We start from the raw sequence: 16651 nt of genomic DNA on the forward strand, positions 1-16651 counted from the left end.
GTCTGTAGGAGACATAGGGCTTCTTTATGCTAAGGTACTATTGTGAGGTGCTGATAGTGAGCAGGTGACTGAGCAGGGCCTGTTGTCCATGTTGCTTCTTGCCACCCTTCCATCTCACTCTCACCTTGACAAACTGTCCTGTCTCTTCAGGACCAGAGGCAAAATCCTTTCAACAGGCTTCATGGATGAAGTCACCTTGTAACAAATTTGTACAAGTTTTCTATCTCAGGGCTGGGGATAGAGTGCTTGCCTCCCATGCACAAGGCCTGGGTTCAATCCCCACCTAGCACCACCAAAAAAAAAATGTTGAGACAAGTTTTCTATCTCTATAAGCTGAAAAATGCATTTTTCTCAAGCACTATTAAATTTATGTTAAGGCAATAAAATTTGAGTAAAATAAAATCCATCTTATTTGAAAAGGATGAAACAAATGACCTTCAGGGAAGTGTCCCCAGCCTTCTGTTTCATTCTCACCCAGCCCAGAATTTCAGGACTATGAACAGTGCCCAGGATGGTTCTCTTGGCCACCATTTGCCAATTCATCACAAGGCTTTGTCACCTGAACTGACAACCTTTGAGAAGTCTAACAGCAAGAAGCAGGCCAGGAACACAAGTCAGAGCAAGAGAACAGGGACCCCCTTCACTACCACCTTAACCTCATTGGTGGTTTTAAATATATATTTTTCTCCCCATCCCCATGTCCTCAACTTTCAAGGGCCATTAACTAGGAGCAGTGCTAGGACAGCATTTCAGGGGCCTTTTCTTTGCATATTATTGACGGAGTTTCTTCAAGATCCTAGATCACCAAATGCAGCATTCATGGTAAGTGTTCTCATTCGTCAACCTGTTTGAAAATTGAGGTCTTCTCACTAAAACAGAACTGGTTGTACAGAGCCTCTCAGCAACACAGATACCCATAGATGAAGTGTCCCTGGGGATATGAGATAAAGACACTTCAATACAACCCACAATAAATATTGTTGAGGATGTGGGGGAAAAGGTTCACTCACACATTGCCGTTGGGACTGCAAATTGGTGCAACCACTTTGGAAAGCAATATGGAGATTCCTCAGAAAACTTGGAATGGAAACACCATTTGACCTAGTTATCCCACTCCTTGGCATATATACAAAGAAAATCAGCATGCTACAGTACCACAGTAACATCAGTGTTCATAAGCAGCTCAATTCTCAATAGCTAATCTATGGAACCAACCTAGGTGCCCTTCAATAGATGAATGGGTAAAGAAAATGTGGTATATATACACAATGGAATATTACTCAGACATAAAAAGAGAATGACCGACTTTTGCCAGTAAATAGATGGAGACTATCTTGCTAAATGAAATAAATCAATCCCTAAAAACCAAAGACCAAATGTCCTGATATGTGGATGGTAACACACAAAGGGGGTGGGAGGGCAGAATAGAATTTCAGTGGATTAGACAAAGGGGAATGATGGGATGGGAATAGGAAAGACAGTAGAGTGAATCAGACATAACTTTCCTATTTCATATAAGAACACCTGACCAGCGAAACTCCACGTCATGTACAATCACAAGAATTGGATCTTACGTTATACTCCATGTACGCATAGTATGTCAAAATACACTCTACTGTCTTGAGTATCTAAAAAGAACAAACAAGAAAAATGACTTCAATTTACAACTTGTACACTGCATGTCACTCTGAGGCCATACCCTCCTCCTACTTTCTGGGTGGTAGGTACCCAAAGGTATAGCCTGGTACATGCCCAGTATGACTCCATGAGGTCCAAGCCACCTGGGCCACTCCTTGGTGATGAAGATAGTAGAGTATTCCCTCAGAGACTGGGGGGGAGGCACATCTTGATGGTAGACTTTCAAAAATTCATGCAACTTCAAGTTATTTTCTTGTTCATCTTGCAGTTGGGTGACCCGAATTTGGTCCCAGGAATGTCTCCTCCATGGGGGCAAAAGCTCCAAATGACATAAGCACTGCTCCCACCAGCAGCAGGAAATGAGTGAATCAGCGCTATGGACTGGTCCACAAAGCGCTTCTTCCCAGTTAATGGACAGCAGCTGCTGGGGAGTACACAACTCGCCCAGATCCCAGAGAGCGTGGCCATCCCTTTGTAGCACCGGACGTTTTCAGAATCACTCTGGGCTTCCTCAGATTGGATCAAACTTCAAATTTTGAACCTAAATAATTTCTCACAGGATTGTCAATCTTTTCATTTCTTCCTATCTTTCTTGTTCTCCCTCCCAGCCCAGATGTGAGGTTCATAAAGACACAGACCATAACCCCTTCTGGTTATATATCTGCATGCCTTTGAGTAGTCCTGACCCACAGTGGACACTCAATAAACATGTTTCACTGAACTAAATGAAAGCATTTACTGAAATATAAAGAAATGTGTTTCTAAACTTACACAGATTTATTATACTTAACTAAAACCAATTTTGTAAATTGCTACAGGTTTCTCAAGAGTCTATCATTTTATACTACTGTGGTAGCCTACAGTATTTATAGATAAAAGTTGTGTGTTTTGGATTCTTTTCCATTTTCTAAAACCTTTTCTGAATGGATATGAATGATATGGAGATACTAAAGAATACAAAAACACAGGTGGCTGAAGACAAGGTTACCAAGTCTCTGCATACCAGGGTGTGCCTTGCTGGGGGAATTTTCTGGTGATGGTGGTTTCATGGTAGAGAAAAGGCAGGGGGACGGCCAGGGGCTCTTCTAGCTGGTGGAAAGCCAATGGCCGTGGGCATCTATGGTTACCGATCTCCCTCCCTCTTTGGGGGCTACCCTTCGTCTCTCCCCAACACTGGGTTTAACTTACTTTTCACAGAGGTCTCGTATTTGGTTCGGCTTGAAGGCAGCAGCTGACAGGGAGCAGGGACTGGTAGGAGCCGACAGCGGACTCTTGAGGGTCTGCACCGAGTGCCTGCGGCTCCTCCTGCGGTCAATGCTCTGGTGCTCACCCCCACTGCCACCAGAACACACGCTGGCCCTCCTGCGGTCCCGGAGCCCACTGGGGGGTGGCTCTGCTATCTCTTCACCATCTTCATGCTTGAGCGCCACCTGAAAAAGCAGAGCATACCCAGGGCAAGGTCAGATTTGACAGCCTCTGACTTAGGCCGTAACTTAGCATGCCAGGTTTGCCCTAATGTGGCTTTAAGGCTGTTTATTCCATCTTGTCACAGCAAGATCTTCCCAACCCTGTGCATCCAGAAGCCAAGCAGTGTCTGCAAACCATAGGTGCATTCTTCCAATACAACAGGTACATAAAGGACAATCGAGAGCCTAAGGAAATCTGAGTAAAATTTATAATCATATGGGATCTAATTCACCCTTGCTGTAAGCATTTGCATTTCTTTGGCCTTCATCTGTCCCTGCCCTCCCATAGTTCTTCTCTGCTCCAGGAGTCACAGACCCTCCTGAAGGCCAGTAGGGACCACATCCTGATCATTTCTGAGCTGCTTTTCCTAAAGCGGGTGCTGCGAAGAGCACAAGAGAGATGAGTGCCAGGAGATCCAGCAGAGCAGGAACCGCGGCTTCGTACGTCTTTCTGGGCACCTAGTTCAGCAGGTGTATTGCTTGATTTCAGAGTCCTGGCTGACAGCTGCTCTGCTCTCAGCCTACCCTCAGCTGTAGCCCAGGGTTGGGGGTGGAACCTGTAGTTCCACTAGACAGCCTACATGTGCAGTCACAAGACACAACAGGAACATATTCGACCTTTAGAATAAGGTTTTGTTGTTTTGTTATTGTTGTTAAATATCCTAATAGTGATGCACAGTTGCAGAGAATAACTGACTTATACTTTGCTAGTTTGGCTTTAATGGGGAAACCTGCACCAACTGGCACTGCATACTTTTCCATTTTCCAAGGGATATTTTAGTCTCATGTCTAATTGGTGCACCCTGCAGAAACCCAGATTGTCCAGCTGTTCATCTTGCTCCATCCTAGATTTTGCTTGGGGACTTCTCAACTCCAGTTAGATCACACTGTCTGGCCTTTTATATAACTCTCTCCCAACTTGCAGCCAGTTCTGCTCCTCTTAGCTACAGGCTATACACATCTGCATCTCTGGTTCTTTAGTTTTTTATATGTATACTCTAAGAACGGACCATCAAAAGAGCATGAGTTTTCATTTATCTAACCAAGGAGGTAAAAGATCTCTACAATGAACATCATAGAACACTGAAGAAAGAAATTGAAGACAATACCTTAGAAAATGGGAAGACCTCCCATGTTCTGGGACAGGCAGAATTAATATTGTGAAAATGGCCATACTACCAAGAGCAATGTTCTGATTCAATGCAATCCCCACAGACATTATTCAGTTAGGAGAAACAATTCTTAAATTTGAAAGAGTACAAGACGCATCACAAAACCCGATTTGCAATTATACTCCAGAGATATAGTAACAAAAACAGCATGGTATTGGCATCAAAAAAGACACAAACCTCAATAGAACAGAATACAGAGAAATTCACATACTTATAGCTGTCCCATATTTGACAAGGGTACCAAAAATATATTTTGGAGAAAATAGCCTTTTTAACAAATGGTGCTGGGGAAGCTGGATAGCCATACAAAGATGAAACTAGAACCCCATCTCTTACCTGGAACAAAACTCAAAATGGATCAAAGACTTAAGAATTAGACCAGAAACTTTACAACTGCTAGAAGAAAACATAGGATATACACTCCATCATATAGGTGCTGGTACTGACTTCAGACTGTCAAAGTGCAAGAAATAAATCAAGAATCAATAAGTGGGATGCCAAACTAAAAAGCTTCTTCACAGCAAAGGAAGCAAAAATGGGAAGAGAGAATCTATAGAAAAGGAGAAAATCTTGACCAGCTACTCCTAGTAACAGGGATTGTTATCCAGAATACAAATACCCTGATCAATAAGTAGGCATAGGAACTAAACTTCTCAATAGAAACAAATGGCCAACCAAAAAGGTTCAGCATCGCTAGCAATAAGAAATGCAAATCAAGATTTTATCTTAGTGTCAGAACAGCAATGATCAAGAATGCAAACAGAAAACAAATGCTAGCGAGATTATGGGGCAGGGGGAGGAACACTTGTACACTGCTGGTGGGACTACAGACCAGTACAACCACTCTGGAAAGCTATATGGAGATTTCTTTAAAAACTAGGGATAGAACACTAAATGACCCAGCTATCCCATTAATTGGTATTTTCCCCCAAAGATCTAAAATTGGAATATTACACTGATACAGCCACCTCAATGTTTATTGTAATAGCAAAATAATGAAATTAACTCAGGAAAGATCAGTAATGTATAATAGATCAAGAGGCAGAGTGGAGGGATGGGTAAGGGGAAGCAAAGCAGAATGAATTCTTAGAAAATCATGTTATGTGCATGTATAAAGGTACCATAAGGAACCCCACCTTCATGCATAGATAAAACCAATCAAATATAAGTAGATGAGTGACAGGAAGACTAGTAGAGGAAGGAGCATGGGAGAAGGGGGGCAGAATGGGAAGGAAAAGTTTTAGTTATAACTATAAAGCTTTAATTAAAAAAAATGGCAAAAGAGCACCAGTTTTGGTGTTGCCTAGACCTTTGTATCATGATGGTTGTGCCACGTATGAACCAAGTATGGCCTGTCACAAATCCCCTGCCCCCTCTCTGGCTCACATGGTGAGAACACTACTTGCAGATTTGTGATGAGGATAACTGGCATCAAGCCTGTAGAGATGAGCCTCTGTCTGGTACCCAAGAAATGGATGCCCTTTCCCCACACAAATTCTTAGATGAAGTGGCCCAGGATGTCCCTAAATTCCTCCATTACACAGAATGAGGTGAGCCAGGCTCCACCAAGTCCAGCATTCTTTCAGCAACTATGGAGCCACATGGTTTTAAGTCCCTAAAGCATGCAAGTTCTCTACTCTTGTAAGTACTCATAACCCAGTCCTTCAGTATAAGAGAAAGGGGAAACAATGTGAAGACCCAGATAGCTAACCATATTATGTGGCTTTAACATTGCCCATCGATAGAAAAACTTGGTCATTGCAAAATCAAAAATTGCCCCAACTCCAGTTTTCACACTGGTGTTCTAACAAGGTGAGCTGGGCTGAGACCAGATGGTTTGCCACTCCCACTCGAGCCCTACCAGTACCTGAGACAGGCAGCCTATGAACAGGTGTGTGTCCTCCTCGATCTGCCCCCACTCCCTGCTTCCTCCAGCTCCAGCTCTCAGGTAAGAGAGATTTAGGGTAAACTCTTCTATCTATATGAGAGTTGCATTTCATAATAAGCTCTCAGATGTAAGGCGGCAATTTAACAATCTTTTGAGAAGTTGGAGGCAAGATTTGATAAGAGTTCACCTAAAGCTCTATCTTTATAAAATCTCTTTAGACATTTTCTCGGGAGTCCCCTTCTTTCTATTGTAATTACAAATGAAATTATGCATTTGGTCACATTTGTCAACTTCAGAAATTTAAGCAACATCCTTTGGAGAAGAGTTGAGAACCAGCACACACCTTACCAGGGGCAGTAGTTTTGAACATTCCTAGTCTATTGTTTTTTTATTTCTGATATGAAAATTCTAGACCATTTGAACTTATTCTGACCTGAAGTGTTGATTCCGCTTCTTATTAAGCACACATTGGGGATGAGAAGATTAGGGTTTAGAGTTCAGATATTTCTAATTCCTTGTCTAACCTCAGAGGCCTAAGGATCAAATAACATTCCACTCAATTCCTACCAAGGAGGCACAGAGTAAAATCTGCTTTCACTGCCCTGCATCAAAGAGGAGGGAAACAATCAAAGTTGAAAAGGAAAATAAGAATCTGGGGAAATTATCAAGGCAACATCAAGTAGAATTCACCTGGAGCTTTCTAAAGTTCTAATCCTTAACAAAATATCTCCTTAAAAAAACGAAAGTGTAGGAGGGGGCGAGTAGATGCAGAATCCCAGCAGACCCAATGGCAGCTCTGGGCTTGGCCCCCAGGAACACTGTACCATGAAAATTTGGCCTAGTATCACTCATGATTTTTATAAGAATTCTGGAGTCACCAGTGCCAGGAATGACAGGAGGAGAGACTTCCCTTGCACATACAGGGCGTGGCCATTCCAAATCCTTCAGATGCTAGAGCGCATGCAGCTCAAAGTCAAGAATACAAAGGCCTAGGAAACACCTAGAGAGAACCACTCTTGAAACAGGCTTTGCAGCATCTGTGGAGAGTGTCAGGACTGATCAACTACTAGGGCAATGAGCGTCTTCCAGGGGAACAGGGCGAGAGAGTATGCACTGAAAGATCTCTAATGGTTCCCAAATGATGGGAGTGACCCATCCACTGGACCTGTCATCAATTATCTTCTAGGTCTTTCAGTTAAATATAAAGCACTGTAAACTTAAACCTCAGGCAAGGAGCAAATAAGATCCAGTGCACTGATGGCTTGCACACCCCCACTTAACCAGGATGTAGTTAGGAGCAACTCAACTGCTGTGACAACCTCTACCAGTCTGTGAGGCCACTGAATGATCTGAACCTTCTTTTTAATTTAAAAAAATCTGAGGACAGATTTTATGGTGTTTTATTGAAAAGAAATGTAAGTATATATATAATATGGTTAGCAATGTTGCGCAGATCTCTAGAACTTATTCATCTTGCGTTATTTAAACTTTATTCCTATTAGCAACTCTCTATGTTCCCCTCCTCTTATTCCATGGAAACCACCATTCTTCTCTTGGCTTCTCCAAGTTTGGCTATTATGTCTCATAATCATTCAATATGTCATCCTATGATTGGCTTATTTCACTTATGTCCTATGGGTTCAACCATCTTGCAGATGTCAAGGGTTTTTTTTTTTTCCTGTTAAAGGCTGAATAATACTCCAGTGCATATCCATCCAACATTTTCTTTAACCATTCATCCATCCATCCATGAACATTGTTTTCATACTTGGTCTACTGTGAATAATGCTACAGTGAACATAGGAGAAATGAATCTCTTCACGATTCTGATTTTAAAACTATTGGATAAAAACCCAGAAGTGGGGTTATTGGATCATAGACATGGTAGTTTCATCTATTTGTGTGTAGGTCCATTTGTATGTGTGGTACTAGGAATTAGATCCAGAGCCTCACACGTGCTAGGCAAGTGCTCTCTACCACTGAGCCATATTCCCAGCCCCATTTTAAGTTTTCTAAGTCTTTTTTCACTTTTTGACATGGAAATTCTCAAACATACAGAATATAGAGTATATGCCATGATGTGCTCATCATCTGTGATTGTGCAACAGTTACCAACTCAGGGTCAATCTTGTCTCATTTACATCCCACTCCTACCCCTGACCCCATAGCCCATTTTTAAAGAAGGAAATTGAAGATCATGTTGTCTCATCTGTAAGTACATTTATATCCCTAAAAATAAGGATTTCTAAAAGAATGAACCTTCATACTATTGGCTCCACTTAATATCAGATATGGTAATGAGTAGAACCAACCTTCCTGCCCTCCTCCTTCCCCTTCCTTCCACACAGGGGGATTGAACTTGGGGCCTTGCGCATGCTAAGTGCATGCTCTAAAGTTGAGTTACACCAACAATCTGAACATTTCCAATGGAGATCAAAACCCCTTCGGTTGGCATTTATACTGTTATACTGCTGCTCTCACAGCACCCAGCCTTCTCCCCCTAACAGAGCCACTCCTTTTCTATATTGCTATCTCATACCTTCTTCCAATTCACACATATACAATCCAATTCAGCTTTCTGATGAAATAGGTGTGACAGTAACTTTTCACCGAGGATCTGCTGGTGACACACTGTGACTGTCAATGTTGGGTCCCAGGAAATCCCACCTCCCTGCTTCCTCACCTTGTGCCGTTTCTTCCAAGTTAGGCTTGGCCATAAAACTTGCTTTGGCTTCTGGGCCATTGGTAAATACAATGCAGGCCTCTGAATTTGAAAAGTATTCATGTATTAGGCCTTGCCTTTCTGAAATGCTATCATGCAAAGAAGTGTGGGCCAGAAGAGGTGGCCCAGCCAAAAGCCAGCAAATTCCACAATAGGTGGATGAGGCCACATTGCACCTGTCAATCCACAAGACAACTGCAGCCATATGAAAGCCTTCCAGCAGAACCAGAACCAGACCTGACCCATAGAATTGTGATCTCTGTTGTTCAAGGCCCCTAAGTTTGGGGGTGTATGTTATACAGCAAATGATAACTGTTACATATTTTATCACCTATGAAATGGAAGAATCTTAAGAAATAGAATCTACGAATTAGTCCTAAAACAATTATTTCTCACCCTCAAAGTCTTCAGCCTTAAGATGTCTTTTTAAGATGCCTTTCCCCTTACAGAGACCACATATTCAGAACTGAACGTTAGCACACATAATCTGACAAGATTTTTTTGTTCTGGCAATCTGTATTTGAAAAATCATATGAGGCTATAAAAAGTCAAGTGAATTTAATTAAACATGGATCAAATCACCTTTATGAAATGGAATTAAATTACATGAAATTGGGCTGTCCCCAGAAAGTCCAAGACACATGGCCACCAGACATTCTTCACTGTTAGGAAGAATTCTACAAGTCCACCCAAATTCTCTGTAGACCCTTGAGAATATTCAAAGTCTTGTGAGAATGACAACTTTCTTACTACCCCTACACATACATAGTGGAGCTGGCAATGGGGCTATATTTACTGTCTTGCTGACACCACCCTGCCCCCCTTGTTGCCCCCAACTCTGCCTGCGACCTGAAGCATTCTGTTAACTTGAATTATTTTTCAGGGCACCTGGCCAACACTCCCATAAAATGCATGATACTGGAAGGAGACCTTCATGAGAGCTTTTACTGGACTTCTCTGGGCACCTGTGCCCCCAGGCTAAATAGAGGTGAGAGACGTGGCTTGGGGAACCTCAGAGGGGAACAGATAGCCGAGCGTCTCCTGTGGACTGTTAGCAATGATTCTGACAGAGACCAGGGGCTTGTTCATGAGATCCAAACAGTAGGGGTGGAGGGGGTGGGCAAATAGCAGGAGTCCCTTCTACTTGCCAAAGGTTTCATGGAGATGGTATCTCAGGGGACCCTTGAATGGGGAGAACTTGACCCGCTGGAGAATGGGAAGGAAGAACACCCAGGCTGAGCAAAGAACAGATAAAGGAGAACTCCCCAAAGGACCTGCCTTTCCTGCCCAAGGAATGAAAAGTTGAGTGTGGCCGAAACTCCAGAGACATCTGGGAGTGGTGAAGACCTTGTTACACAGGCATGAAGGCCACAGACTATATATACAGGGCTTTGTCTCAAGTCAAACCTACTTTGTCCCAAGTAGGTTTGATCCTGCTGGTCACGAAAAGGTCACTCATTCTCGTCTTCCTAAACACAAATGGCAGATTGTTTTCAGTTGGAGGGTATTAGGAAGGAGAAAAGACACAGCCCCTGTAGGACACCAGCGTCTCCAGGCTGTGCACAGGTGCCAGGACTTGCTACTCCACCAATCCCGACCTTCTTCCAAACCTGCACGGCTGCCAAGATGGACCTCCTCCAGTGCTTTCTTCCTCCTCTGGACCATCACAGGAGATGGGCCTTTCTTGCCCCTACCACAATCTTTTTTTTTATGGGGGGAGGGTACCAGGGATTGAACCCAGGGGTGCTTAAGCCCCTCAGTGACATCCTCAGTCCTGTTTTTATTTTAATAAAAGGTCTTGCCGAGTTGCTGAGGTTGGCTTTGAATTCAAGATCTCATGCCTCAGCTCAGGCTCCTGAGCTGCTGGGATTACAGGCATGAGCTGCTATGCCTAGCTCTCAATCTGCCTCTTGATAGGCATGCTCACAGTCCTGGGTTCTCTGACTTGTGTACTTGGTTTCTACACCCCCTTAGGGTGCTGGTCTGGTCTTGTTTGTTCACCGCTATATCTGAGTCCTAAAGTGTCTGGCACTAAGGTGCTTGTTTTGTTGAATGTAAAAATTGATGGCCAAATGAATCAGAAGATCTTGCAATAAATAGTACCAGCAAGAAACCACAAGGGCCAGGGCTAGGGAATGATGCAGAGAAAGGGGCAAAGTCTTTCAGACATCAAACTTCCAAATGTGGGGACCCAGGAAAGATAAGGGAGTCTAGGACAACTCTACATTTATAACTTCAGACACTGCTGTTTGTAGAAGTGGAGAAAAAGGATTTTTGTTTGGAGGAAGAAAATAAGGGGTTCATGTAGGACTGGCTGCATTTAGGGTGCAGGCTTCAGATGGGATATGTCAGATACAGAGGTCCTCTGCATCACTGTATCTAGCTGCTGGGGGAAACAGCTACCTACCTGCTTTAGAATACAGAATGGAGGGTCTTTGGAAACAGGGACAGATCTTTTATCTGTTATTTACATCCCTACTAGAGTGTGGGACATACAGAAAGCCTCAAATGAATGAAGAAATTCAAGGTGAAAACCAGGAAGCAAGCAAGCAAGCAGCTGTGGGCTTTGGAAGAAAGCACCAGGGTGAATCATAGGCAGGTCATAAACTGACCAGGGAGGTCTGAATAGGACACAACAATGAATTGGAGAGGATGGGGAAGGAGGAGTCAGGGGATGACACTGAGGAGGAACAGAGACATTCTGGTGATACCCAGACAGCCACCAGCAACATTGTGCAAGAGTATCCAGGAAGTCTATTATGATACTGGTATAACAGTGCTGCTCAAATTGAGAAATATGTATAGCAAAGAGAAGGAAGAATAGGGGTGAGGGGAACTCCAACAAAGCTTACTTATGAATATGGATACAAAAATCTGAAAGAGTAAACAGAATTACAACAATACTTTTTTTAAAAAAAGATCACAACCAGGTGAGTTATATTACAGGAATGTAGTGTTGGTTAAATGAAAATATCCAACTCAAAAAATTTTTAGAAAAATAACTGAAAGGAAATTATAAAGACAAAAGCAAAATGTATCAAGTTATATAACAGTATAAATCATACATAGAAATTATTGTTGGAGGAAAAAATGAACAAACCACTAGTTAAACTAGAGGTGAAAAAGGGGGAAATGTGACAAAGAATTAAAACAATAACTAATGAGAGAGCAACTTTAAAACATTCATTAGAGACTGTCTCTTTTCCAATTTTCTAGGTCAGATGAAAAATACAATTTCTTAGGCAATTATAATTGAGAAAATTGATCCCATTAGGGGAAAGTATTTTTTTTAATTTTTTTTTCTGATAATAGAGATTGAACCAGGGGTAATCTACTGAGCTATATCCACAGACTTTTTTTAAAATTTTGAGAAAGGGTCTTGCTAAGTTGTTTTGTCTAGCCTTGAACCTGCCATCCTCCTGCCTTGGCCTCCTGAGTAGCTGGGATTACAAGTATGTACCACTCTTCCTAGCTAGGAAGTTTAAACAAATTGCCGTAAGAAACCATTAAGTCACCAAAGGTCTCCCCTACTCTTTATCCTCCCCCACCATACTGTCACAGGTCTATAAAGATCAAAGAATGAAATGCCACGTGAAATTTTCCAGTATGTAAAGGAAAAATAATAATTTTTTTAAAGAAGCATGAATAAAATCGATACCTAAACATCTACTTCATGCATCCACACACACCCACCCAGCCCAAGGAAAGTACAGCACTCACAGCAGCATCGTTTGCCATGGCGCACAACTGTAAACCAGCCAACATCAAGATAAATAAAGGTGATATACTTAGCGAAAATGAACAGACTAGATTTCCTCATTTTGGTGTCGGTCTCAAAAACGTTGAGAAAAGGGGCACAAAGTAGAAGGATCCAAATATGATTTTGTATACAAGGAGCTTGCAAACTGGCAATATATTGTTTAGGGATAGACTGGGAGGAGGTAGCTGAAGCATCTGGTCTGGTGTCCTTACACTCCTTAGAGGAAAGATGCTTCTGGGGAAAGAGCCAGCCAGGTGATGGCGGTTAATCTAATGTAAGTGTGGTAACAACTGGAATACCTAAAAAATAGACTACCAATATTTGTTGAGAGTTCTTATTCCTGGAATGCCCTTAGCAAGATGTTCCTAAGAATTAGAGTAAATAAACGCAGAATGTACGGGCGTATGAACATGAATCTGAGAAATGATGTAGAAATATTTCATAGCTTAATGTTCTTCACTGGACGAGGTGACCTGGAAACTTCACCTAGAGATCTTGTCTGTTATTGGTCAGAAAGTACACGTCTGATACATGAGGAAAGGACCTGGGGAGTCACAAGGGATGTCTCAGACTGCTCCAATCTTCACATGCACCTCAATAGCCTGCATTCTTAAAATTATTAGTATAGTTAGTGGGCAAGATCTCTGGTCAATTCTGACTTGCTAATCTGATCCTTTGTGTTAGAGTTCACAGCTTATCATTTTTACCTAAAAGCAGCTTAAAGATAATTTTGAGGTAGGGGTAGTGGGATGACATCAAAGAGGTTACCTGGGATGTTTCCAAGCAGTAATTTTCTAGTTCTTGAAGCTATTGCATAGATGGTTGTCTTACTTTCTTTAAATGATCTATAAATGCTATGTTTGTGAATAATAAATACTTGATGCTCAAATATAAATTTGGCAAAAACAGAAACTTTTAAAAACTTTGGCATGGAGGGAGAGGGGGAGATGGGGAGGCACTCCTAGAGGCAGGCAGGAAACAAAATGTACCTGAACAGGAAGAAGTTTCTAGTGCCCTGGGGGCACATATCAAGGCTACTGTAATACTCTGCCCAGGGGTTTCATTAAGGGTACTTCACATGCATCATGCCATCTTTAGAGGTATAAGCACCCTATAGAATCCAAAGCTGGGATCTTCTGCACCTCTGATGGAGCAGAGTCTCAGAGATGGAAGTTCGGACCAGGGTGGAGAAGGGCCAGGGGAAAGGAGATAACCAAAATCTGTCTTCTGCTTTCATGAAAACCAATTCCCTGTAACTCCCTTCCCTCTAAGTTGTCATTATTATTCTTTCCTGCTCTTTTAGGGACCATGAGAACATACCCCTCCACCACCTGCTAATTTACAGTGCTACAGGTTAGTAGTGAAAACAGAAATCTTAGCTGGAGAAGATGCCTAAACGATGGGCACAAAGATCTGACCAGATGGGCAGATGTGGGAGCTTTCAGCTCTGCAAGCAAGTACCTGGCGTTCAATTTCTCCAAGAGTATATAAATATAACTCTGCTCAAGTCATTACGACACTTGCAGAAAATAATGAGTTACATGTCAATGTCTCCATTTCCACCCAATAAAGATCACAATGGAACCATTAAACTGAGAAATCTCTCCCCTAGAACTCTAGTTATTCATAAAAATTAAGAATGAAGAAGTTTGTCATAACATTTATAATTGAAGAAACTTCAGAACTAGAGAATTGATTAAATGTATTAAGGTACATGTGCACAGGCAGAATATTAGAATCTCCCCCCCCCCAACTCAACAGGCCATGAAGCCAAGCTACATAATCTAAAGCAGAGCTGGGATCAGCTACACAAGGCCCACGCTCACAAGGGACCTGTGGTTGATTTAATGAGCTTCTGTTTCCATCTTGAAATTCCTATAAATTTTATCTGTAACCATGTGATGCGAGTCCAGTAGCACCCAGGAGCATGCTTGTAGGCAGAGGAGATAGGTACAATATCTACATCTGCGATTCCTGTCGCTCATGAGCATAGGATCAGGTAGACCTAAGATATGTGAGAGTGAGACAGACCCACAGCTAAGTAAGCAGGGGTGCCAACAGCTCTGGGAGCTGACTGCAGAGAGAAAACACCCCGAGCGGCTCTATCGCTTTGTTGCTTCCCCATGTTAAGTCAATGGTTTATCCTGAAACAATGAGAAAACATGACAAGACAGAGCAACCCAGAGATCCCTTTTCTTTCAACCCTGCTTCACTCATCAGTGAACTAAAGGCAGAACATTGGTAGAATGCTCAGAATAAGAAGTGAAATGAAGACAGTCAAGTTGGTTTTGTACAGCGTTTCCCCTGTTGTGGTTAAGAATGAAATGTGTACACGGGGGCTACGAATTATGAGTGGGACAATTTTGCTGATTCTGCCCACAAGTTTAAAGCCCTTATATTTGCATTTTAAACTGACATTGCATAATACAAAGATGAGCAGTAACATTCCAAATAAATTTTAATTTTTCCTTATGATGTAATTTAGAAAAAAAAACACCACACAGAAGGTGAGAGATCGTAGAGGCAAGAAAAAAAAAAATCAAATCTTTAAAAGCACTTTTTATCCCCACAAAATGGCCCCGATTTCCACTGGGACCTACAAATTATGTAGCTGGATCTCTCTCATTGACACACACTCCCCCAACCCCTTACTCCTTGACTGAAGGTGCCGACAGGGTCCAAGTTCTAAAAAATAAAATAGCTCCAAGGTTCACCTACATCAAAGGTCTTAGACTTAAATATCAGGGCATCCTGGAAGGGCTGTTATAGAACAGATTGCTGGGCCCACCCTCAGAATTTCTGATTTAATAGGCCTGCAGGGGCCTGAGAACTCGCATTTTGAGCAAATTCCCCTCGATTGATGTGGATGCTCTTATACCACACCCAGAACCCCTGGTCCACAGCGCATGTGACTTCTGCCCTTGACATTTGCTGAAAATGACTTGTAAATGGCATGTTCTATTACCTCGTAAATGTTAAATTGCTCCACTAAGTCCAGGTCAGTTCCCTTCTTGTTCAGGTGCCTCTGGGACACAGCAGCAATACCCAGCTCCTCCAGACAATCCACCACGTCGTAGAAGGAGTCTTGGTCTGGCAATCCTGACAACGTCTGGAGAAAGAACCCAACATAGACACGACTTAAGAGACAGTCACAAGGCTCTGAAAGCATTTTTACATGTTAGCCAGTGGCCTTTGATTATAACAATATAGAACAAGCAGATGGCACATTCATTTCAGGAGGGGGAGAAAACTCCTTAATGTGAGGGGTGGGGTAAAGCCCAAGATTCCTGCTTCCTTTCCCTTGAATATGGGCTCAATACTCATACAGTGGGGTGTCACATCATTGTAAGCTCGTGTTATGCAGCAAAGCGAAGGGATTTTGCAGGTGTCATTAAGTTCCCCAAATCGGTCGATTCTGAGTTAATCAAAGGGGAGATTGTTCTGAGTAATAATCCAGTGAGTCCTTCAAAAGAGGGCTTAGGTCTTCACTGACTCAGAGACCGGAAACAGATTATCCTCCTGGTCTCTAGGGAGGAGCAAGACCCCGTGGGTTCTTTGGCTGTGAGGAAATGAATTCTGCCAATAGCCATAAGAACTTGGAAGAGGACCAAGTCTCAAGGGGGACCACAGCCCCAGCCGACACCTAGATTGCAGCCCTCTGGGACCTGGCTAGGTTTATGCTGGCCTTCTGCCTTACAGGATCTGTGAGATAGTAAAAGCATGCCATCCTAGGCTACTAAATTTCTGTCACATGACGATAGAAAACTAATACACCTTGGGATTACTCCTATTACAATCAATACACCAACAGCTGGTGTTATAATCATTTAGTGATTCCCTTTTAATTCAGCAGGGCCTCCTCTCACTCTATGAAACTCAGAGAAACATGAGAAATTTCAAAGTGGCAACCATAAGACAAACACATAACCTGAGAAAAAGCCAACTCCTCTTTGAATTCTGCCTTTCTTCAAAGGAGGAGGATGGCTCAGACCAGGCCCCTGCTCA

At 42.5% G+C, this 16651-nt stretch overlaps 1 protein-coding gene across 9 annotated transcripts in view; it reads right to left on the reverse strand.

Moving 5' to 3' along the window:
- Fhod3 (formin homology 2 domain containing 3) overlaps positions 1–16651 on the reverse strand; it is a 434672-nt gene that overhangs the window by 139719 nt on the left and 278302 nt on the right. For all 9 annotated transcript variants that reach the window (XM_026400010.2, XM_026400011.2, XM_026400015.2 and 6 more), the window contains exons 9-10: positions 15612–15755; positions 2827–3068 (exon numbers count right to left, since the gene is read on the reverse strand). In XM_026400010.2, coding sequence (XP_026255795.2) covers positions 2827–3068; positions 15612–15755 — 386 coding nt within the window. The remainder of the gene's footprint in view (positions 1–2826; positions 3069–15611; positions 15756–16651) is intronic.

Source organism: Urocitellus parryii, chromosome 13, assembly GCF_045843805.1.
Source record: "Urocitellus parryii isolate mUroPar1 chromosome 13, mUroPar1.hap1, whole genome shotgun sequence".
Taxonomy (NCBI): Eukaryota; Metazoa; Chordata; class Mammalia; order Rodentia; family Sciuridae; genus Urocitellus; species Urocitellus parryii.